Here is a 24,271-nt window from a genome sequence, read left to right as displayed (position 1 = left end):
CATCAAAAGCAATACTTTTATTTTAGTTTTCGATTCTGCCATTTTTTAAAGATATGGATCCTGTATCAAACTAAGCAAGCTGATCAGGGCTTCAGTCAGATGAGTTGAAGCCCACAATATGGACATCACCAAGCATCGATACGCAATAGCGTCACTCATACAGTAGCAGTGTACCCCCCAAACAAGCAAAATACTGGATACTGGTGTATGTCACACCATACTTTTCAGCACCTAAAAATCCCCCCAATATCCTAAAGTTCCATAGTGATGGTGATTTCTAAAAAGAACCATACAAAAATAGAAGAAAATAAAATCAACTAATTGTTTGTATGTTGAGTATACGTTTGTCCATTATAAACTTAATCAAGTACAGTGATGTAATCATGTAATGTACAGAACTGTATATGCTTATCGCTTCTCTTTTCTGCAGGGTGACTAATCTGAACTGAGTTTCTTTCTGGCAAGAGTCTCTCTTTCATAATTATTTCTCCTTTTTTTAACCTGATTGCAAGATGGTTTTCTTATTGACAGTAACAGTTTAGCTTTGAAACAACTCATGTCTGTACAGTACTTATTTCTGTACTTCAGAAAAACCGCACCTCAATCCTCACTTGATTTGCAACCCATGTGCTTATTTTAGGAAGGGAGGATTAGACAGAATTCTTTATCTTTCGGATACAATTGATCCCTCCATCCTGAAGCTACAGGTAAAGAAGGAGTGTTTGATGAAGTGTGTGCTTTGAAGAACAGGACACTTAAAACCCTGGGTAATCTCTCCTAATCCTGCCAAGCTGGAATGGCTGACTAGAATCAAATTCCAGCAGTGCCTGCGAATATAACATCACTCCAGGCCCTGCATGGAGCTCGTGGACCGTGTGAGGTGTCCTCTCTGGCATGTCCGCGTTACTTCACATCCTTGGTTTGGTGAAGTCTTTGCGTTTAAAGGTCTAATTTGTTTTTTTAGCGGCAAGCCACAAAATAGGTTTGACATGAAGGGCGATCTCCTGCCTCAATATATATTTATATCTATCTTTTTCCAAAGGCAAATTGACTTTACAGCCCATTCCACCCCAGAAAAGAGTTTCCCCTTGGAGAAACAGTCAACGATCTCAAAGCAGCTTTTTCCTCTGGGCTCCACTGCTTGCTTTGATCATCAAGGAGCCTGTGACTCCATTGGTTAAAGCATGAAATTAGCATATGTAACAAATGCTAATCTAGGTCCCCTTTTTACAGAGACTGCATGCTTCAAATGTCTATCAGAATCGCTTAGTCCTGGTGGAGCATGCATAGCTATATTCTACACAGTATTCACGTTATATTATATTTTCTTTCTGCATAAGATTCTATGTGTTGAAACCCGGAACTATTTCCAAAAATGGATTAAGGTAGGGCTACTGTGAAAGCCCTATTTTGTTTGTGCTATGCAAAACCTAACCATCATGTGTGATGACTGTAACTGGCACAACTGAGCAGCAGGCACAATCCCCTGTTAGTATTCTGGAGGGTTGGACAGCAAGGTTGGACAGCAGGGTGCAGATGTGCACAATTGTGTCGCTACCCAGCATAACAAACAGGCATCTCTGAAATCTCATGACAGTTCTTGTATAGACTACCAGGTGAGAGACACAGTGTCATTTACATGGTTAGTGGAGATAGCCGGGTTTTACTTGTTTTATTCTGCACATTTGTACAGGTGTTTACAGAATTTAAAAAAGCAGTAGCCTTCACACAATGACAAACCAGTGCAGCAACTTGCTTACCCTGGAGTGTTCACCGATTTGTGTGTTAAATATTCTTTATTTCCTTCATAGGCAGTGTTCACTGACCCTAAAGTGAAGTGTAAATTTCACAGCCTATCAAGGGAAAACATTACAGATGTGATTAAATGTTTTTTTTTTCTATATGATCTCACATACTCCCTTGAGGGACCGCCTGTTGCGCCCTGATACTGTCAGCAGCGCCATTATAGGGTGGTAAATAGGTTTCTCCTGGGCACTGCTGCACAACAGCAACACATTAAATGCAGTAAAGGGGGTGTTCCTAATCTCCATATCCTTGGCAGCCCTCAGTCCAAATGAAACCAGAAACAGAGAATCGCATTGCAAGTTTCAGTGCAAGAGATATAAAAAGTGCTTCTTCGAAAACTGAGGTCCTGCCTCTCTGTGGTGATTAAAAATCCCAGGGCGTTTCTCGAAAAGAGTAGGGGTGTAACCCGTAACCCGGCAGTGTCCTGGCCAATTTCCCCCTGGCCTTTACCCATCATGGCCTCCTCATAATCTCCACCTCAGAACTGGCTTCATCCCTCTGCTCTCCACCCCACTGAGAGCTGGTGTGTGGGGGTGTACTGGAGCACTACGGCTGTTGCATCATCCAGGTGGGGCTGCACACTGGTGGTGGTGGAGGGGATCCCCATTACCTATGAAGCGCTATATACAGGTACTGTAAGTGTCATTAATTATTATTATTATTATTATTGTTATTATTATTATTATTATTATTATTATTATAAATTCTTGTGCTAGACAAGACTCCGAGGTTCTGCAGGACAGCCCCGTCATCCTGCCACCTGCGAAGCAACATCAGTTCCTCCATTCGTACCGGCCAGGTTTGTCTTATGCTTGTTACTCAGTGCTCACGACCACAGGAGAATCGACCGGTAAACAAAGAGCCTCGTCCGAGAACGGACAGGGTCCGGAGCAGCGTCCGCGACACTGCTGGTGTCGCCCAGATCGACGGCCTGGGCTCACGTCACCGCCGCCGTGAACAAGACCCACCAGGCTCTGTCCCCTCTCCTTGAGAGAGCCGTATCCCTACTTTAAAGCTATCATTTCTGGAAACGTTTAAATTCTTATACTGTAGCTCACAGTTTTCTGGTTGTTTTTTTCTTCTGCTGTATGAGCTTGAAACTGAGAGATTGAACTGAGTCTGCAACACAGGAAGATGCTTCCCCATCCAGTATCTGTGTATCCAAGCCCACTGTGAGCTTCTTTTCACCCGGTCCCTGCGTCTGGGGGGAGCATATCAACAACAAAGACTACAGGGAAATAAAATAGAGGAATTCAGACAGGGACCAGTTGATGCTTCGAATTTTTTTTTTGCACTTGTAAAATTTGAGTTCGCTGTGTAATTATTTTCTGAATGAATAATGAGTATTATTTCACTTTTGCTCCTTCAGCAATTACAGCAATTTACAGAAAGGTAACCTAGTGGTCTGCTCAGACTGGTGGAAGACAGAGGCTCATGGAAAACTAATGGCACATTTGTGTTCTGTACATTACTTCTAATGAAGACAACTAAATCTCATAATTTGCCCTTTATGCTGCAATTTTAATTTAATTGAAGGAGACCTTAACAGTATTGCATGTACAGTCCAGTAGTATTGCATGGAATAATGTACATAAACCTTGTCTTGTCCTTTCTAGCCCATTTGAGTGTTTGTCTGCATTATATGGAACAACCTCTTTTTGTCAGTGCCTTCTTTTCAGACACACATGACAGTTCTTGTATAGACTACCAGGTGTATTTGCTGTTCTTATGCATGGTGGCCGGAGTTAACACTGAGCTGTCAAGAGTGGAACCTGATCACACGCTAAAAGTGTTCCTACTGATATGTGAACTATGAAACTGATACAGATTGTCACTAATTTTATTTTGTTCAGACAGTAAGTACAGTACGAGGGTGCCCCATTGTGGTTAAGAACTGATACTATTAGCTAATGATTCTGAAATGCTCCATAACAGGTCTGGATTATTATTGAGGATGCTTCAACGAGCTCTCTATTTCACACTGTGAAAGATCCCAGTATTGGATGTGCAGTCATCACCCTGTTTACCCCGGTAAGCCTGGTTATGGATACCTCCTTCTGTTAGCCAAACACCCGTACAGTAATCCATCTCAGCTTTGTCCTTCTAGAACCCCTGAGCTTATAAAATGGGAGTTTCCTCCCTGCTTAGATAATTAGTTATATGAGCCCTGAACCCCCTCAGTGCCTGCTGGCATTTCAGCTCACTCAAGGCTGTAGGGTTTCACTGCAAACCAGCTTTCCAAGGTTACCCTTGGGTGGCCTCTTGTGGGTGTCACTTGTTACAACACCCTGCCGAAATTCCTTCCACACACTTCCACGCTTGAAAACAGGCCCTCTAGTCTTAAACACATACAGAAGAGCCAGTCAAGCACTATAAATAAATGAAACCTAAACCTCAAACTGTAATCTCAAAGATGAAGAAACCTGGTGCAGTCTGCCTGATGCCTCCTTGTTTGTATTCATCGGTTGTCCAGGCACCTGAACGTAAACCGTATTGAAGGTTATGCTGTAATAATAATAATAATAATTGCTCTCACTTATATAGCGCTTTTCTGGACACTCCACTCAAAGCGCTTTACAGGTAATGGGGACTCCCCTCCACCACCACCACCAATGTACTCCTCACTCTTGCGTGTGGAATAGCAGCTATTGGTAGGGAGACGTTCACCCAACAGCTTCTGCTTCTGGAATTGTGGTGCAGTTACTCATTCTGTTCCTTTCACATAACGAGACCTGTTATTGCCTTTCGGCACTACTGGGAGAACAAAGTGAACTGCAGTTACAGTATAGGCAGAGGTTACAGGCCACCTAAAAAAAATACATCTGTTGCCAGAAAAGGAGCCTACTGTTTGTTTTTAATATAAAAGAACTATACATATCAGTTTTGGACAGAGAAGATTTAGGAGGGGTATTGATACAAGTATCCCATATCCTCAAGAGCACCAAGTCAACCCAGATAACTTCTGCAGAAAACCTAACCACAGGGCACCAATGAAACTGTCAAAGTTCCTTGAGAACCGAGAACAGGTGCCTCTTCGTTACCCAAGGTTCCTGAGAGACTGAGACAGGCTGCCCAGCTACATTATGGACAACATCACCTTCCTCAATCAGCTAGTAGCAAGCAAACAAGCATGATGGGGTGAATGACCTCATGGTGTTGTGACTTTTCTTCTGTTCTTACCGGATTCAGGAATGCATACTGTACATGTCGGGATGCCCATGTTCAAGACCTATTTCTTCCAGACTTTTTTTTTTCCCCGTTGCCAAAATTTCGTACTTTTCACTGCGGTCCAGGGAGTCATTAGACTCCCGTTCCCCGACTACCCTGAGCTGGACGCAGGGGTTCGAAAAAGGGTGGAGGGGTATCTTGTGTCACGAGTAAGAGGAAGAAAAACCTGAAGCTGCTGATCTAAAACTGATGTTGAAATTCCATCATCTCTTCATGTCAGCCATGAAGTTCTATTAATGATGACATGAAGGGGCAGTGCCAGGGAATTCAGATAGTGCCCCTCAGACACCTATTGCACAACGTAAGAAAGAGGAGTGGCAGCTCTGTGATGCTACAAGCTTTCCTGAGAGTTTACAGGACAGTACTAGCTCAAGCTGAATTCCTCAGTTCCTCCGCTTCACTTCTGTGGATCTTTTCTTTCTCTCCAGCTAATGATGGTGCTTTGTGCAACGGAAAATATCTTTGAGTTAATCTGTCATGGCCATATATCTGCAGATGAACAGGGAGAACGTGTTATTTTAATCCTGAACATAAGGTTACAGGCAATTGGAAAGGACAAATAAATTAATCCTATTTAAAGCATCAGTTTTGTTTCAGTTATTAAAATATTATTTGCACCTCCTAATTGTCTTATGTACTCCAAATGTATTTTTCCACTACTGGACAGATATGCAAGAAGATCACAGAGAATATGTAAAAAGGATTTTATTTTACACAGTGCTGTATTATGTCAATATACTGTTAGTAGCTATTACCAGCACAGATCAATCTGAACATACAAATAACTCCATGATAAAATAACGAAATTACCAGTCAAGACAGTTTTTACAAAATATACTGTTTGTATAATATATTTGTTCGTATAACAAAGTATACTGTGCGTAAATAATATGTTTTTGCGAAATTACAAAATTACAAGTACTGTTTGATTGAAAGAGGGTGGATTTTTTCTCCGTTTACGTCTAATATGTCTAGTTCACAATCTGTCAAATGACTAGAATTAAAAAGCAGCCATGCTGAGCTTCTAAAGCTACAGTAGATGTTCACCCGTCATCAGAACGACGCTGTACCCTGGGTCTGCCCTCCTCTCGGACGAGACACCTGTGTGTAGTGAGTCAATCAAGAACAGCCAATCAGACCTCACCAGCAGGAGGGGGTGGAGCAACCAGACCCCATAGGAAACACAAACCGCAGCGTGCTGCCCATGACTAGGCGTACTCCACCTGCAGCTGTGAACACGCTGAAATGTAAAGAAAATGTATGACTCATCGCCACTTTCCACAGAGTTATCTATCTAAATTGCAGGGCCAATTTAGAGCAAACTGACTTGGGGAAAAAAATAACGCGCAACTCTTTTTTTTTTGTTTCAAAATAACATCCAGCGAACACTCCAAATCGCTGCTGTATTTGTCTTTTAACCTACACACATTGTCTCTCAGTAGATTTCTGCCTTTTAATATGTTTTACATGTTAAATAATAGTAACCGATCAATCTGTTAATGTTAGTTATTTTTTTAATTAGCCTTAGTGCACCCTAAAAATGTGGCATTTCTCTACTTCAGGCCATTTTACATCATTCTAAAAATACTATCCTAATTTATTTAACCACCACGCAGAAATAGAACATTGTTTTAGTAAAAGAAATAAAGAGCACTGACGAGGTTTATATACTAGGAGGAATTTAGTTTTATTCCCCAACCATCATTGTACAGTTCCTATCTTCTCTTTTGAAGCTTAATCCAAATTCCCTTCTCCGGACGAAGGATGAGCTCTCCCAGAAGTTGCAGTTCCTCTCGTTTCTGGGAGGACTCGATCTGGAAACGGCGTAGCACTGCAGAGAGGACAACCTTCTCCTCCATCAAGGCAAAGCGCTGACCTAGCCCAGAGACACACACAGGATGTTTTTTTTTTGCCTGCTTCTTGATTTTTTTGTTTCTACAATTTGAGAGATCCAGTAGGATGCAGTTTTTCCAAATGGCAGTGAAAATCGCCACAGGAAATCATCAAGATATCCACAGGACCTTGATAAGAACAACAGCCAGGTACTTACATAGGCAAAGTGTAATTATAAAGAGGGGAACAGTAGAGTTTCTGGTGATATTAATGGCTTTAATATATCTACATATGATAACTATAAATTATAAAGGGTTGAATTAGTCAGTCTTTTATGTGTAATAAATGTATTCAGCGTCTTCTTGTTCATACTTTGGTAATAGATTAAATATAAAAGTCTGACAATGTTCTGATTGGTTGCTATAGATAAACAAACATACCGTTTAAAAATAAATCAGGATTTCAAATGTTTTTCTGAGTTGCAGTGATCTTAATAAAGTTGTAGGATAAACAAAGTGCCTCCATTCTTCTGGAAGGGAACTTCAAAGACTAAGCAAACACATGGTCAAGAGATCATGTTTAATTTCTTCTGACTAACTTCTGAATTAAGCTCCTGGGTGTTAAACAGACCAATCTGTCGATAACAATTTATTGTTTTAAATGCATTGTGTTCAACTTTTTTAATCCCTGGGGCTCGTGTTTTGTTTCTCCGGCCGAGGGAGAAGCTTCCTGTAGCCATTTAGTGTCTTAAACTAGTGTAACGTGACATTCGATCACTCCTCCATGAAGACCCTCCTCAGCTCCTCCCAGCTGGGCCATTTACACTTGTGATCCTCAGCTCTTTTAGAGGCTGTGATGACTGACCCAGAAATCAAGATTATATTTTTTTAATTTTGTGGTGATTGAAATCGATGCAGATTTTGTATTATCATGTATTACACCAAGGCACCAGTTTATGACGATCATTTCTTGTTAACTCTAGAATCTGTCTTTTCCTCTGTTATAATTAGGCCACCATGACCAGAGGATACAAACCAACCCTGAAGCAGAAAAAAACAGTTTCTGCTCTTCATATCCTTTCTCAAAATGAGCTGCGGCTGTCTGTGTTAAGCACACTCCTGGTGAGGCTGTCGCACAGCATGAAAAACTCTATTTGTGCTTCATGTAATCACATCATGTGGTCCTATTGGACGTGGGAGTCAATAAGTTATTATTAAGCTAATTCATCATTCCTTTTCCTGTTCCCCAGGGAACTCTGCCACTGTCGCCAGATTCCTGAAATCAATCTCGAATGATAATCACGGAGGCCCTGCATCATGAAGATGCCAGTGTTTTCGAGTTTCTCAGTTGTAGTTGTTTTCGAGTCGAGCTCCCAGACCTGACGGACTGCTCATCACTTTCCTAAGTCCTCCTCCTCGTAGGATATCAACCATCCTATTAGTAATGGACACTGAGTAATTGACTTCACAGTTGAATTAGGATACCTGACATATTTTGTGAAACCATTCCTAGATTTCTTGAGATTGGTCACTTTTTACCTTACATGTTCAGACGACTCCCTGACTTTCCCCTTGCTGAGCAGAACCATGTTAGCATAACTAGGCTATAGCCTATAGTCTGCCTTTCCTTGTAGCCTTAAATAACCAAATGTCTTACTGTGCATGTGATTTTTAAATTAGGGCACGTACAGAAAGTATCCAACAGATCATGAGATGGCCCTTAATCATTGTGACAAGAGCTGTGGTCAGCAGCAACACATCAACAGAGGCAATAGACAACAAGATACCCAAACAGCAGGAGAACGGCTTTCAAAAACAGGTACACATTATTCCTTAGGGACATTTGTACATACCGATGCAGTTCCTCAGTCCTGCAGAGAATGGGATAAATGCATAGGGATGCCTGTTGGAAGAATTCTCCGGGAGAAACCTCTCTGGGTGGAATTCTTCAGGATCTGGGAAGTAGCGAGGGTCACGGTGGAGAGAAAATGGGATGATCACAGCATTGGCTCCTTTGGGCACTTTAAAGCCATCTGTGCAGAACAGAAATTCAAGTTACAAAATAAAAGGGAAATGATCGAATCAGCACCTCACAACACACAGAAAGCAACAGCTAAGAATGTTGCTACTGTACCTGGAATTGCTTCATTTATGAAACACTGGCTTTTCGAATTCACATAAGGATAGCACTGCACATCCTTAATGCAGAAATTGACAAGACTTTGCAGTTTCCAAATTAAATAGCTTTAGTTTTAATCTGTATCCTTACACTAGTGGATGTAATGTAAATGTGTTGTTGACCTGCAAAATGAAGAACATCTCAAAGGCCGGTTCAGTCAGTAAGCCTTGTGAACTTCACATTGCAAAATTATTTCAAACATTTTCAACTCAAATATGAATTTAACAATAAACTGACTCCGTCTGACTGTATTGCATATCACCTTGCTTTTTTCCTTTGTTCCCTTTTACTTAACTGTTTTGATCACTTTTAGCTGCCCTGATCTACAAGGACTGTGCAAAATCGAGAACATTGTTCAAATGAAAGACCCCCCTGTGAAGCACAGAAAACGGTCTTCATGTGACCTTTGCGACATTAAAAAATCCCCCCCTTCTTCCTTTACTGCGGCAGCAGCCCAGTTTCTGTGCAGGAGGTTATACGACGGCCTGTGGAAATACAGTACCGCCGCCAGATCGCAGTGCTGGTACCTACTGATGTGACAGTCTTCACAAATGCTGCGGGCGAAGAAAGGAACAGAGGGGAACAAGCGCAGGGACTCCTTTATGGCACACTCAAGGTACCGCAGCTTCTTCAGGTCATCTGCTGTGACGTGGCGGTCAGAGGCTCCTAAGGCAAGCGCGTCGCGAGAGAACACAGAGAAATATAATGAGCTGCACCCTCACAAGGGCCTTAAAACGATCTCTCCGTGGGGCGATCACGGGCTCAGACGCCGGCAACGCACCAAAAACCTCATCCAGCTCCTCCTGGACCTTCCTCTGCTCCTCTGGATGACAGCCCAGCAAGTACAGGACCCAGTTCAACGCAGCTGCTGTTGTGTCGTGACCCTGAGGCCAGGGGAGAGTGATGGTGCTAAAAGACGTCTCATACACATGCAGAATGACTCGTGGCAGAGAGGTTAAGACAAAAGTGGCTGCTTCATTTGACTTCGATGGTTTTTTTTTGAACAAATACAATATATCCAGCAACCGACCGAGTGGTGATATTCACGACTCCAAGAAACTTAGGGTAGATTAACCATGCAAGAGCTCGCTATTACCAGCACATTTGTAACCCTGGCAACTAACATTACAGCACATGTAGTGAGCTTTGTGCCTCTTACAGCCGTGGGCTAATAAATGATTGCCTTCACAATATTCTTATTCAGCCATATTCTTGACTCTTTACTGAAGAACATGTTCACATTTGAAAAATAACAAAGCCTCTACAGTATAACACTTCGAAGATGTATAAGAATGAAACAAGGGACAAGTGCAGATTTTAATTTTAGTCTCTTTTTACATATCATAAAAATATAGCAGAATTTACCGAACAAAAATGTACAGAGCTCTGTATACTGACTAGTTTGTATTAAAACAAAGGAAAAATAGAATTGAAACTTAAATATAGTTGTTTTTAATAGCATTGACTTTTAATGAAATGTGTTACTGCTTTTTTTCTTTATTTTGCTGTAACAGGATGGATCAGGAAATGACTAAAAACTCAGCCTACCTACCACTAAAGGCTGTTAATTGCCTTTAATCACTTGAAAATAGTCACACTGGAGATTAATTAAGTAATAATGCTCACAACAGTGCAGTTTATATTTGGTTTTCTATAAAAAAGACTTGTATGGTGATAATGGCTGTTTTTGAACAGCAAGTCTTTGTGTGTTTCAGAGACGATTTTTCCAAAATAAAGTCTCCTTTCGCTGTACTCTTTCAAGCCAGCAGCGATGTCACCCTGTAATTCACGTCTGGCAGCCCACTGAAGCTCAGCAGGTGTGAGCCTGGTCAGTACCTGGAGGGGAGACTTCTGGGAAAAATTAAGGTTGCTGCTGGAAGAGGTGATAGTGGCGCTCACCGTGCAGTCTGTGTGGGTCCTAATGCCCCAGTATAGTAACGGGGAAACTCTACTATATAAAGGCACCATCCTTCTGATGAGATACCTGACTCTGCGGTCATTAAAAATCCCAGGATGTTTCTTGAAAAGAGTAGGGGTGTAACCCCGGTGTCCTGGCCAAATTTCCCATTGGCCCTTACCAATCATGGCCTCCTAATAATCCCCCTCTATGAATTGGCTTCATCACTCTGTTCTCCTCCCCCCTGAAAAAGCTGGTGTGTGGTGAGTGCACTGGTGCACTATGGCATCATCCAGGTGGGGCTGCACACTGGTGGTGGTGGAGGGGGTCCCCATTACCTGTAAAGCACTTTGAGTGGAGTGTCCAGAAAAGCGCTATAGAAGTGTAAGCAATTATTATTATAAACCACTGTGAATTTTAATGAGTTCAAACCCCTCGAACCACATTAATGCGTTATGTACTGTACAAGCCCAGATTACAAGTCACTGTGTTTAGGTCTGCACATTTTGTGCTTGGACATGTGCAGCAGTCACACATTCAGTATTGCTAACTGCACAAATGTTTTCGTCTGCGACTATGACTTGTTTTTAGGGGTTGGCTTCTCTCTCAGTGCTCCTCAAGATGTATAGTCGACATCACTATAGAGACTCGTGTGTGCACACTGCACCAGGATGGGATTTTGCAGCACCTCATGGTCTCTGAATCAGAGGGACACCTGCTGTAGCGAAGCTGTATTTCTATATGGCTTCTAACCTCAAACATGAAAGTGTCGACTTCCTCTTGGATATCTTCATGGCTCAGCCTCTTTCCATGCTCATCAGTGGTGCTCAGGAGCAGGTCTAGGAAAGCTCTCCTTTTCCTTCCCGATTTCTGACCTCGCTCGCTGTCAGAGGTTTTGGGTTCCTCCTCAGGGTTTTCTAAGCTGCGTGCCCTCTCTGCAATCACCTGTAGAGTGAAGAATCTAACAGTGCTGACATGCATTCACTGCAGCACTCTAATAGGTAGGTACACGTTTGCCTGCTGCTTGGCAATTTCCCCCTGGTTTAACAATGTTACCCTGCATACAATGGGCTAGGGCAACTGTGCATTTTAAAATACGTTGGAAAATAATCTATGTACACCTGTACAAAAAATTAAACATTAAATAATTGTCCACAAAAAAGCATGCACAGTACCTAGGAGGTGTGCATCACACTGTACATAGGGGCAGGTCTTGAATACATGTAAAATGAAACTGTAACATCTTATGATTATGGGTAATAATAGAGAGTGCATGCAAAGCAGTGTGATGCATGATAAACTCCCCGAATTAAGGTATTAGAAGGCTTTCACTTACACTCTTTGTGAAGGAATGTAAAATTTCCAGGTTCCTGTCATGCTCCTTTCCTTCACCAAACATGTAATAGACGAAATCTAACCATAACCATGGCATCTTCTGTCTGCGGTGAATGATGTCGCTCATCCTGCACGAACAGAGTGTCCTTGGGTTAGTTCCTGACGTGCCAAACAGATGCTGAGGCTTTACAAAAACATGCACGCATTCTAATAATCTGCACGTGAAACACACTGTTAATACTGTCAAAATTGAATGTCAATGTTACAGTACATTAAGGGAGCAGCTGCTCATCCTGCCCTGTTTAGCAAATTAAAAAAAAGTGACCAACCACTAAACTGGAAAAAGCGTTGTGGAAGAAAACAAAGCTTTGTTTTGACATGAGTTAACCGTGTGACGATGACTTAAATGGTTATGTGTGACATCTGCTTTTATATATCTCGATTTTTACGGCTTTCTCTTGCTTCTAGATGGAATCTGGACTCTAAACACTGCCTAATACATCTGAGCTTACCCATGAAACCAAGATACTGCTCCCACATTAACCTTGGAGCTCATCAGAAAGCATGAGCACACAACAAGAACTACCACAACTCGGAATTACAAAAAAACATTTAAAAAAGAAAATGCATCATACTGCCGCAGTGTAACGAACAGTTCTTTCCGGACCCTATGAGGACGACACAATCCGAAGAAGTGGGGAAACACTGGGGAAACGTCATGCAGGAATACGGGGCTGAAGACAGGGGGGCGTGTCCAAGGTGCGCTGGTGCACGGGGAAGGTGTGGCCGAGGCGAACAATCCCAAAGAGTAATCCTTAGAGTATCCAAAAACACACGAGAAAGTCCAAAACCAGGAGATCCATCAAACACGAAGTTAAAACCACGAAGGCCGGGTCGGAACCGGCGGACAGGGGACAAGGAACAGGAACAGGGATTAAAACCTTAACGGGACCAGGCGCTTCCAGGTCCCCGACTCGCACGGCACGGAAATCAGATGCAGAGCCCGGATGAGCGTCAGTGCCTGGCTTTTAAGGTGGGCTGGGAATGGGAATCAGGTGCACAGAATAAGGCCTTGAGTGAAAGGGCTGGAGCACCCTTAAGGAGGGGGAACTATAATCGTGACACGCAGCATTGCTTACTTATTGTACACTGTATAATATAAATCATCAAAATAAATAGACTTTTATTTTTTTGTTTGAATTTAATTTGACAGACTAAATTTTTGAAAAACTAAAATTGTAAGACTAAAATTGAAAAACTAAAAATCTTCAGTCTTAATAGGCCATCTTAGTTTCACTACACTCAGGAAATTAAACTAATTAAGCTAGTCGTTGTGGCATGCAAGGGTAATGTCTCAGATTTTCATGTCTGTGAGCCTTCTTCAAAGCCTTCCCTCTAAATACGGGGACTTTGAAAGTAAACACAATCCCAGCTCACTAAACATACATTGATAGCTACTCTTATTTACTCAATGTGCCTGCGTGAAAAAGCCAAAGCATGAACCTGTTAACACAATTAATGTCCTCAGCACACCATTCCTGTCCGATAAACCTGAAAAATCTGATCAACTTTTATTCCATTAAGCATTAATCGCACTTACTTGTAAACACTTCGGACGTACTCAGAGTCAGAGTTACTCTGTGCACAGACTGTCTTGCCCATTGCAGTTTCTGAAAGAAACCAATATGAATTCAAAGAAACACAATGAATAGGGAGCTAGTTTTACAGTAGCTTGCACAATAGCTTTTGGCATTTTATATCAGTGAGGTTTGAAAAGAAGCAATGTGGTGAATGGACACAGCTGAATACCCAGATTGCTCAAGCAAACCCCGGTAAATAAATGGGTAATAATGTTTATGTTAAAATATTTCAAAGGGTAAACAAATAAAGGTATCTCTGACCTGTGCAGGTCAGGCTGGATAAAAGAAAAAAGCATAAATAATTTATAACTTACCACATATAATATCCAATGCACAGAGAGTGATGTGATTAAAGCAGTTAAAATATCCCTGGCCAGCATGCTTCTCCAGTTTCTTAACCAACACAACTGACTGCTCATTCATCACTTCTAGAAACTCCGTCAAGATTGAGAAGTGAAATGTTGGAGTTAACAACTTTCTCCTTGAACGCCATTTATCTCCAGTGCTATAAACAGAGTGCAGATAAACATCTACTGACAGATATGTGGATTGATACTTCGACAGAAGCATTACAGCTTTGAGAGTACTCGCACAATCTGGAATACAACTAAGAAGGGAAACACTTAAAACAATTTATATGAAAAATACTTTACTTTCTCCAAGAAAGTGCAACAGAGGACACGTTTTGTGGTTATTCTCCTGCACACTCTATGTACTCTAGTCACACATGTTAAGCTCTAAGCATTGTTTTATATTAAGTGGTAACAATTTGCTAGACAGTATCTGGATGTGCTCTTTTAAAACACGGATCAGTCTGGCTCTTCCTGCCTCTTCAGTGCTGTTGAAGTCAGATGAATCTCATCCTGCAGGTGTGCGGTACCAATGAAGTCAGATGAATCTCATCCGTGGATGTTCAGCGGTGTTCGAGGCCAGATAAATCTCATCCTGCGGGTGTGTAGTACCAATGAGGTCAGATGAATCCCATCCGTGGATGTTCAGCGGTGTTGAGGCCAGATAAATCTCATCCTGCAGGTGTTCAATGCTGTCGAGGTCAATGATGACCTCATCAATGATGACCTCAAAGATGAACAGCTACTTTGGTAGCCCTGTTGTCTTTATCCTTCCTTTCAGCAGTAAGATTCAAACTGTTCTGAGCCAAAAGCAAACACTTCATCCTTTATTGCACAGGAGAGTGGAATAACATTGTTCTTTTACTGTATCTTATTGTGCATGAGGGGAAAAGGCTTCATTATGCAACCTGCAGTGTTATATTAATTTCATTATAGGTTTTTCCTTTACCTTACTGTTTACTTGAATACTGAAAGCTTTGTTGTTCTTTGAGTCTACAGCACTTTCTCTTGATATCAGCTTTTATACTGTAGTTCACTGTCCATTATGTCAAGAGCTTAAAGAGACACTGAAAAGGAAGAATGGAGCCCAGCAGGGAGAGCAAAACTTTCTGAGACTCTCACCAGGACCAGTGGATGGGAAACAGACTCGTTGATGGAGGGAAAACAGGAACGGTGTTGCATTTTCTTTTCAGGCAGCTCTCACACTCACAAATCAGTGGCTAGTTGGGATCTATCCAGACACAGTATTACTTCAGCAAGATTATCCAGGTGACTCCAGAGAATCGACTGCCCTCGTAAACATATTGTACATTATAAACTAAAGGTGCTGGCACACGAACGACTTTCAAGTTTTTTTATCTCACTCTTTAAATATGTCTGGCACGCGTCCCTGGAAGAAGCCCCAGTCCTAAGTCATTATATAGTATATACTGTATACTGTATTCCTTTTGTGGCTTACAATGTGTGTACTGTGGGTGCCAAGGTAATAAAATAGTTTCTACATATGATAAAAACAAACATTTTACACAACTGCTCTCATTGTTACGTGCAATCACGTTTGTGTCAACTTACCTCGTTAACAAGCCTGTGCCAAGCCAGGGGTGTAAAAATTTGTAAGCATAGGCTTTATCTATGTGCCTTGAACTGCTCAGTATCATCTGGAAAGAGAAGCAGAGAAGGGACTGAAAGTAAGTACAGACACAAACTATTCCTGACTTAGAAATAAGGCTCATCAGGACAGAGGTACACTATACACCGAGGCAGGGCAAGCTATCTCTTTATCGCCCTTTGTATGTAATTAGCTGTTCATAATTTGCCCCTTGAAACATAATTATCATTATAATCTTTATCTTCATATTGCTATATCATATTTTCATCTCCTCCTAAGCATAAAAGTTCACCCTGAAAGTGGGTCATCTTTGATCTGTTTTTACCACACTTAGTGACAATTCAGTCTTCCATAATCTGGAAACTATTTAGCACATTAAAGATTTTTACAGTCTATAAATAATTATATTAGTGAAGAATAAATCCAGAAAATAAAATTACAGAAAATAAAAATTTACTGTAAGTCAAACAGCAATCAGTTCTTCTGCATAACAATTTGTAAGGAAACAGTTGTTGCAGTACCTCTATATTTTCTGCGTGGTACAGAATGACAAAAGGTATTGGCCCAATCCATAGTTTCAGCAAGGGTTCATTTCTGCGTTCAGCTGTAAATTCAATCAGCTGGCTAAAGAAATCTAAAGAACAATAAATATTGCTCAGATTTAACGGCAACTTTATAGTGAACATTTAAGCATTTCATAAACGACTTTGTTAAATAACACACTGTAAGAAATGTTACTGTACAGTATATATGAGAGGAAACCTTTCAGCTCATCTAGTCTGTTTGACTGTTAGTAACTAATTGATCCTAGAATCTCATCCAGCTGTTTTTACAGCATGGACTCATCGGCTTTAATAGCATGATCAGGCAGCTTGTTCCACACTCCCACAACTCTTTGTGTAAAGAAGTGCCTCCAGTTCAACACTTTCAACAAACAGTTTCTGCAAAAAAATGTTCAATTTTTGAGAATTTTGAATATGTGCATATCAAGTCTTCTCCGTTGAAGAACAAGGTTCAAAGGATCAGACAGGTTTCACTGAAGCATGATGCTGTGAAAGACTGTGTTCATGATGTGATTATTAACAAGATGCATGCAGGCCCAGTGAGTCTTTTTTCCTCAGATAAAACAGAAAACTTCTTAAAATGCAGTATCTTTGTTGGGACTCTGCTTCTGTTGTGAAGTTCAAGTATAAGACTCCAAATCAAGCAATTCCCTAAACAGCTGTGGAAAAAAGTGAACCTATTGTAATGTGACTGAAATTAAATTACATCAGAGTTGTTTTGGAGACTGTTTGGTTGCAGTACTAGAATAGTTCAATGATAAAACAGTTTGCCAATAAAGTCTAAGAAAAAGAGACGCTAGCCTTTTAACGATCTATGCAAATTCGTCCATGACCTCAAGAAGCTAATGTAGCAAAGCAACAATGCCTGAACAATTGTTTCGTATCAACGCGATGCATTATCTGTATTATCCATTAATAAACCGGTATAATTACAGTACCCTTACCTCCTCCGTTTCTTTTTAAATGAAGTGCGTTGCCTACGATGGGGTAAGTAGGGCTAAACCCAGGAATGGGTTTCATCTGCCTCCATTTTCGCACGTAGCTGCCGAGTAACTTATAAGTTAAAAGGGCTAGGAAGAGGGTACCCACTGCGGAGCCGAGCAGCAGCCCGCTGATCTCGACTGCCATCTCCGTTCTGGTAGTGACGCCCCACGAACAGTTACAGGAACTGTTTCTGCACACGACGCAAATGTGGGAGAGGCCAGGACCGAATCTCTGGGCTTTATACAGTAACTCTTTCGTGGGTAAGGAAGCTATGCGGACATTTATCTGCGTGTTCTTTTTTTTGTGCAGAGCTACGGTACAGCTACGCTGTCATCGAATTCGTCAGCGCGCTCGGCTAAAGGGGTTTACCCTGCGCAAAGCGTGCCGCCGGCCGTATCAGCTTAGAAGCCCCGTTTTGTGTTTCTTTTCGAAACCCGATTTGTTGTGCAGGGGGGGGCACCGGTGCCCCCAACCACAAGAGCCAGAGCTGTATCCGATTGGTTACTCGCAGCCCTGCCCTGTGTGTGCTGGCTAAGTTTCCGAGCTCTCGCCTGTGCCCATGTGCGAAAGCGCACCTGAAGCGCCAGGGCGTCTGTGGGTGGATTTTGGACAGGCGCGCTGGTCGGAGCAATGATTTATATATATATATTATTGCGCACTTTCATACCTTCTGGGTTTATTATACTATAGCAGCCCACGTGTACCACGTTCTTAATACATGCGTCTCTTTAGTAATACGAAAACTCCTGTCGTTTACAACCAATTCCACGTTAGTTGGGATCTGGTGGGCTGCTCAATAGCTCAATAGAATCTACCATCAGCCTTCCCTACTGGAGCTACAGTAGTTTGAATTTCTAATGTTTTACAGCATATTTTGATAGTTATTCGATCCACGTATCAAATCAGCTATCACAGACAGTGCAGAATATAATTACTGTCATTAGCACATACATTAATGTTTGTATACTTCAATGTAATTTTTGATTTACACGTTTACAGCACCGTCAGACCCCTCAAGAGACGTGTGCTGTGAATGATATTAGGCTGATATTGTCTGTAGTGGTGTTAATAAACAACAACAAAAGTAGTACATCATCCAGGTAAACAGTGTTATGTGGATTAAATAGTGTATATTCAACAGACTTTTATTTATTATTATAATACAAAACTGCTTTTATGGCTTGTGATAAATAATACAAATCATACAAAATATTTGAACATAAGAAATGCTGATCATACATGTACAGTAATACAAAAGACATTTGGCAATTCACATGGAACTAAATTACTCTCATTTTGTAAAAACAAATGAGTGCTACTGTATAACAGTTGTTTTCCCAATAGTAGGTCATCATACTTAACAATTACACCTCACTTCATCCACTAAAGTCACAGCTAAAACAGTCCCCAGTAATTATTACAAGAAAGGGCATTACAGCATACATCAGTTTATAAACGCATAGACACTACAAAGCAGTATTCTCTTTTGGGCAGTTCTGTTTCTTCACTGAGGAAAAGAAAAGAGAATCTCAGAGATTTCACCAGGTCATTGTAAATCTAACCATTTCAGGAGAGTGAATCAACTTATTTACCTCAGTACTCCAGTTTGATAAAAGTGCTTCAGGCTCAAGTTTGGTTGGGAATTTGGGACAACTGCTGGTTTCCTGAAACACAACCCCGTGTGATCCTGCACAGCACTGGCTGGATGGGAAATTTCACCAATTTCACCAAAAAAACGTGCAAGATTAAGAATTTGAGTATAAAGATGTCTTGAGCTTCAACATTTAAAAAAATTGCTAAATTTAAACTGACAAGATAAGCTGATAGATTAGTGTGGCTCTGCCATACTGCTTCAGGTCCAATCAAAGATGGGTTTTACATTAAGGAACCCTGACGCCATGCTGCAGGTGTCTAGGTTTTGTTTGGATTGGCTTACACAGCAAAAGTATTTAAAGAGGCCAAACTTATGTGGAATGATCCTGGTGCTCCAGATTCACTAGCCTGATCAGACACCCACCACTCATTGTGTAAAGCAAAACGTACAGTATGTCCAGTCCCACACACTTCTCCTTTCGAAAGGCCTCTGTCCTTGTTCCCTTGTGTATTACTGAGCACACTGTAAAAAAAAATCAATCAGGTGTCCCAGTACTTAAACAAAAAGTGGTCTGGTTGAACTGCACTCTTGTTCATTTTCTCACACTTTTGCTCTCAACCAACTAGACAAACCCTTATCCGTTGTTGTGCTACTAATTAGGCAGATTTTATGCTAAGCAGCCCTTCCAATTAATAAAAACCCTCAAGGAACAAATATCTGAGCTGATGTGAATCATAATACTGGTACAAACTCCCAGTACGTTTATCAAAAGTATAAATCAGACAGATACACTTTTGTCTCCCTGTAAATACACAAACTATTCACAAAGAAAATCTGTAATCCATAATTAAACCACCGCATGCTGATCACGTTTATATTAAATACACAGTGTTTGTGACTGACTCTCATTCTGCCAAAGGAATCATATCATATCAGGAAATCCTGTAGTGAATACAGGATGTGGCATTCACAGGTTCCAAACATCAGGTTTCTACTTAACTCTGTAATTTTTTTTACCCAGCTGCACATTAACTATGAGGTAAATCTGATTGCTTGCATAGTTTGCACCCGATCAAACAGTATAAGACAAATTGATTTATCAAATACACACTGCTCTTAACAAAACATTAGCGAATGGTAGGTCCCATAGCAGTGACCCAGTCTGTTCGAAGGGCTGCGCTGGACAGTACGCCCTGTGACTGGGCCTCCTCTCAGCGTGCTGGGGAGGTAAAGACAGCAGAGGCACTGTGAGTGAGGCCCCAGGAGGCACAATGACTGGTGCTTGTGCGTCCGGAGCAGGCCTGGTGACCACAGCTGATCTGACTAACGTGTGATTCCAGGCATTAATAATAATTATTATTATAATTAATTAATTGCTTACACTTATATAGCGCTTTTCTGGACACTCCACTCAAAGCGCTTTACCAGGTAATGGGGATCCCCTCCACCACCAGGTGGATGAATCGTGGTGAATCCTTGTTCTCAAGGATTTGCAGGCAGTGTCCATCAGAGAAAAAAAAAAACAACCAACAGGAAGGGGTCATATTTGGAACGACATTTTTCCAGACCTTCTGACACGGCTGTAACCGAAAAGTGTGTCATGTTTCCTTAGTCCTGCCTTGCAATCACCAGTGCGGCCTGCTGTGTAAGTGAATGGCAGCACACCTGAGGGGTTTCCCTACAATGATCCGGTGCTTCTCAAGACCCTGTGCTCCGGAATAGTGTTCATTTTGCTTACTGTGTCCTAAAATGAATATTTCTTATGAGGATCCCATCTGGAATTTCTTTCTGCCAGTCGCTGGTTTCCTACTGAAAGCTCTAGGCTGAAGATGAGGACCTGGAGGGGGAAAAAAAAGTATCACTACGGTAAAAATATACAGTTCTGTTGCCATCATAACTTGAGGTTTTTTTTCTAATGTTGTAATTATAACGGATCTGGAGGACTGCTTCTCTGCTTTGAAACCGTAGTCCCCAGTGAAAACGTTTTAGCATGCTTTGTGCTGCCGTGAATCTTTTAAGGATTTTAAAGACATGTCAGACCCCAAACCATGAGTGACACAATAGACTTGAAAAACACAACAAGGTGATCCGATTACAGTTACCACACTACTTTATAGCAGTTGTGTAAGACACTGTTGAGGAAGGCCTCATCTGTACATATTGTGTACAGATTTGGTCACTGTTATAGAGAAGATGTTGCTGCTGTGGAATCAGTTCAGAGAAGAGCCACCAGATGTGTTCTGGGACTTTCAGAGAATGCCCGACGCTGGTGGGCCGAAAGAACTGAATCTCTTGAGTCTCGGACACTTGGGATGGCAAGGGCACCTGATACAAGCATTCACAATCCTCAGAGGCAGGGACAAAGTAAACCCAGTGGATTTCCTCAGAATGAGCAGTGTGACGTGAAGCACAGGACACAGGTGGAAACGCCATGGAAGTGTATTTAAAACCAAGAACAGGAGAGCTCCTCTTCTCCCTCGTTCTTTACCCAGAGGGTCGTGGGAGTCTGGAACAAGCTGCTCAGTCATGTAAGTGAAGCCCTGACCCTGGGATGCTCACATCAATTACTTACTAATTGGCGAACTGGTTACAGGGGCTGAAGGGCCTCCTCTTGCTTGTACCTGTTCTTTAGTTCCTATTTACTGAACAGCAGGCCTGAAGCATGTGACACTGTGGTCAATACATGTGTAAACTAGGTCCCTAGCAATGCAATAAACATTATTTAATTTCAATAATGGAACGACCTACAGTATAAGGTGAAAGCTGGAAACGAATACTGTGCCGCATGAACATTTAAGACATTTCACATTTTGCTATGGGGTTGCAATTCTACTAAAGATCAATCCTTTTATTAATGGCATTGAACATTACTACTTGTGTTGGGCTCCTATTGCATATTTTACAGCATTAGATAAGAGGCTCTGCATGCAGGGGTGGATGTTTCAGAGGGTAATGACCCTAAACTACTTTGCCTGTTCCCAGCAAAGTCCATGTGGCCAGCAAGCCTGTACTGTACAATACAAAGTTAAAACCCTCAACAGGGTTTCTGTTCCATCGACAGGGAAGTGGGAAAAGCTTAATGACTCAACAAGCAAGGTCTGCACAGTGGCACAGTCAGACATAATTCAAGCAGCAGAATAAGGCAGTCCATCAGCTGGAGTAACTAACCAATACTGATAAATATCATAATAAAGCCTGTAAGAGAGTCACAGGCCCTGCATTTGTTTTGGTAACTGTAACTTTCAATGCACATCACAGCTTTTAAAAGGACTCTTAGAAGGCGATTTTTATGATTTCTATATTGATGTTTTTTTTTTATTTGCTGTTTTTGGACAGCGAGAACGTTTTTTATGGACAGTCCCTACAGAGCTACAATTCAACAAATTTACCATTTAAAATGTGGCCACGACCCTTCGCGCGGAATGGTTTCGGTCCAGCCTTACCGATGAAGTCACAGGTGACAGTGACGCAGTTTGTTTTTCGCCCACCTTGCATCAGAAAGCGGCAGGTTACTGAAGCTGCAGCAGGTTTGGCTCTGCGGGACTTGGACGAGGCTGTTTGTCTACGCAGGGAGCGACCCCTGTGATAGGAGCGCGGAGATTGTAATTACCCCAGGGCGGCTGGCACTCCCCTGCCGCTCCCCCGCCGGGGGGGTGGCTGCAGGGCCCCTTGTGGGGGGCGGCGCAGTCGGAGAGGCTGCTCGCCGTGGAGCAGGAGATGCCCACGCTGACCCCAGTCACGCCGATGCGGGAGCCCCCTCCTGCCGGTTCACAAGCAGGGCCGGCGGGGGGCACATACAGGAAGAAGCAGAGGACAGCGGCTTAGAAAACGTCCCCAGAGCTACAGCATACACAGCATGTTATCGCATTTTATACCGTACACAGGGGCAGAGGGCAGTCCCCCGCCGTGGATCTGTGAAGGTCCCTGACTCTGATGCTTGATGTGTCCGTCATGCTAAGTGTGTGGAGGTGACGTCTTGCAACACACCTTTCATTTGGACCGTAGTCCAAAACAAAAAACAAAAAACGCGATCGCTCTAAGAAACGACCTTCGACCATGACCCTTAATCGGCTGATCGAGTCGTGAATCGTGGGAAGCACACCGCGGGCGACCGCCCTTTGGTCGTGTGGAGGAGGATGTTTTGCCCTTTTTCTGGTGAAGGGGTGTGGGTTGGGGGGAGTGTGAACTCACACTAGGAAACTTTGACCTTTTAATTCCCGTTAAGATGTCAGATAGGAGAAGCGAGGCAGTCGCCCGCAGGAAAATCATCTCAAAGGGAGAAATATATGAAAGGTTTATAAACAAAATTTAAGGTTAAACAGGTTACACTGAAGATTACACTGCTGTTTATAACTGTGTTAATGTATAGTCTCACACTGGTGTTTTTACAATGCAAAGTCCTGTGCTTTCAGAGTATGTCAGAGCTGCAAAAGATACTGTCCCGAAGGGATGTACAAATTTTGATCAAGACTGATTTCCTGATCACACAGTTTGGCAAATTTATGACAGGTACCGCTTATCCCAGGCGATGGCAAAGAGACCACTATAAACACAGCCGCAAACTTTGGGCACCCCTCTTGGAAAGTTCACTGTTCACTGTGCAATCTGTAAAATTCATATTCAGTTTCTGATTTTAATACAGTCACTCCATAAAGGAGACTGATACCAATTGTACCCTAAACAACTTAAACATTTTTTAATTCTAAATGAAGAATACTTTGCTTTTCATATCTAAGAGATTTATATACTTTACATCTATTGACAGAAATGTACAAATTCCAAAAGGGGTAAGGCGAGGTCAATTATAAAGCAATCTGAGAAGACTCACTCCAAATTGCTTCTTTTTTTCAGACCTACTAAATGATCATCTCTACAGTTCACAGCCGATAGGGAATGTGAATTTAACTGTTACCTGCAAAAGGTCCTCTTCCAATCCGAGTTTGACAAACAAAATCCACAGGAGTAAACAGTCTTTTAAAGGATGCATCTGACTGTAAGGGAAAGAGAGACGTTTGTTTTTATGATGATATGGTTTATTCACCATTACATCGTGTACACAGTGCTTGACATAACACATGCTGTATGCCAGAAAACAGAAAGACCCTAAAATAAATAGTTCTGTTCATCTGGCCCAGTACTGTACTAGCTATCAGCTCTAAGATGCTTTTCTCTCTCTAAGGCAAACTTCAAACTTCAAACTTTTGTTTTTGCCAGGGTCTATGTCAGATTGCCATGCATTCCATCTATATAACCC

The 24,271-nt window shown here is 41.9% G+C and overlaps 1 protein-coding gene and 1 long non-coding RNA gene across 2 annotated transcripts; both read right to left on the bottom strand.

Annotated features, from left to right (window-relative positions):
* Positions 1-5,724: 5,724 nt before the first annotated feature.
* Positions 5,725-17,836, bottom strand: LOC102683375 (cytochrome P450 4V2). The gene is made up of 11 exons (XM_006629975.3): positions 17,384-17,836; positions 16,398-16,510; positions 15,840-15,925; positions 14,232-14,422; positions 13,878-13,947; positions 12,279-12,405; positions 11,696-11,887; positions 9,827-9,929; positions 9,577-9,711; positions 8,720-8,899; positions 5,725-6,910 (listed from the first exon to the last, which is right to left on the bottom strand). The coding sequence occupies exons 1-11, from the start codon at positions 17,565-17,567 to the stop codon at positions 6,750-6,752; spliced, it is 1,542 nt and encodes a 513-aa protein (XP_006630038.2). The 5' UTR covers positions 17,568-17,836; the 3' UTR covers positions 5,725-6,749.
* Positions 17,837-18,601: 765 nt separating this feature from the next.
* Positions 18,602-24,008, bottom strand: LOC138241028 (uncharacterized). The gene is made up of 3 exons (XR_011190233.1): positions 23,930-24,008; positions 22,628-22,777; positions 18,602-20,854 (listed from the first exon to the last, which is right to left on the bottom strand). It is a non-coding gene; the product is annotated as an uncharacterized lncRNA (long non-coding RNA).
* Between the last annotated feature and the right edge of the window lie 263 nt (positions 24,009-24,271).

The sequence above is a fragment of the Lepisosteus oculatus genome, chromosome 1 (genome assembly GCF_040954835.1).
Source record: "Lepisosteus oculatus isolate fLepOcu1 chromosome 1, fLepOcu1.hap2, whole genome shotgun sequence".
Taxonomy (NCBI): domain Eukaryota; kingdom Metazoa; phylum Chordata; class Actinopteri; order Semionotiformes; family Lepisosteidae; genus Lepisosteus; species Lepisosteus oculatus.
Note: the sequence above shows the minus strand (reverse complement) of the source record. Positions and strands in the feature narration are given on the sequence as shown.

What these genes read in the sequence shown, in the direction of transcription:
- LOC102683375 (XM_006629975.3), bottom strand. Translation starts at nt 17,567, where the DNA reads ATGGCAGTCGAGATCAGCGGGCTGCTGCTCGGCTCCGCAGTGGGTACC. An exon ending in TACATTCCTTCACAAAGAGT is followed by an intron (nt 11,888 to 12,278) that starts GTAAGTGAAAGC and finishes TTCACTCTACAG; the next exon opens with GTGATTGCAGAGAGGGCACG. An exon ending in GGAGCTGGATGAGGTTTTTG is followed by an intron (nt 9,712 to 9,826) that starts GTGCGTTGCCGG and finishes CGCTTGCCTTAG; the next exon opens with GAGCCTCTGACCGCCACGTC.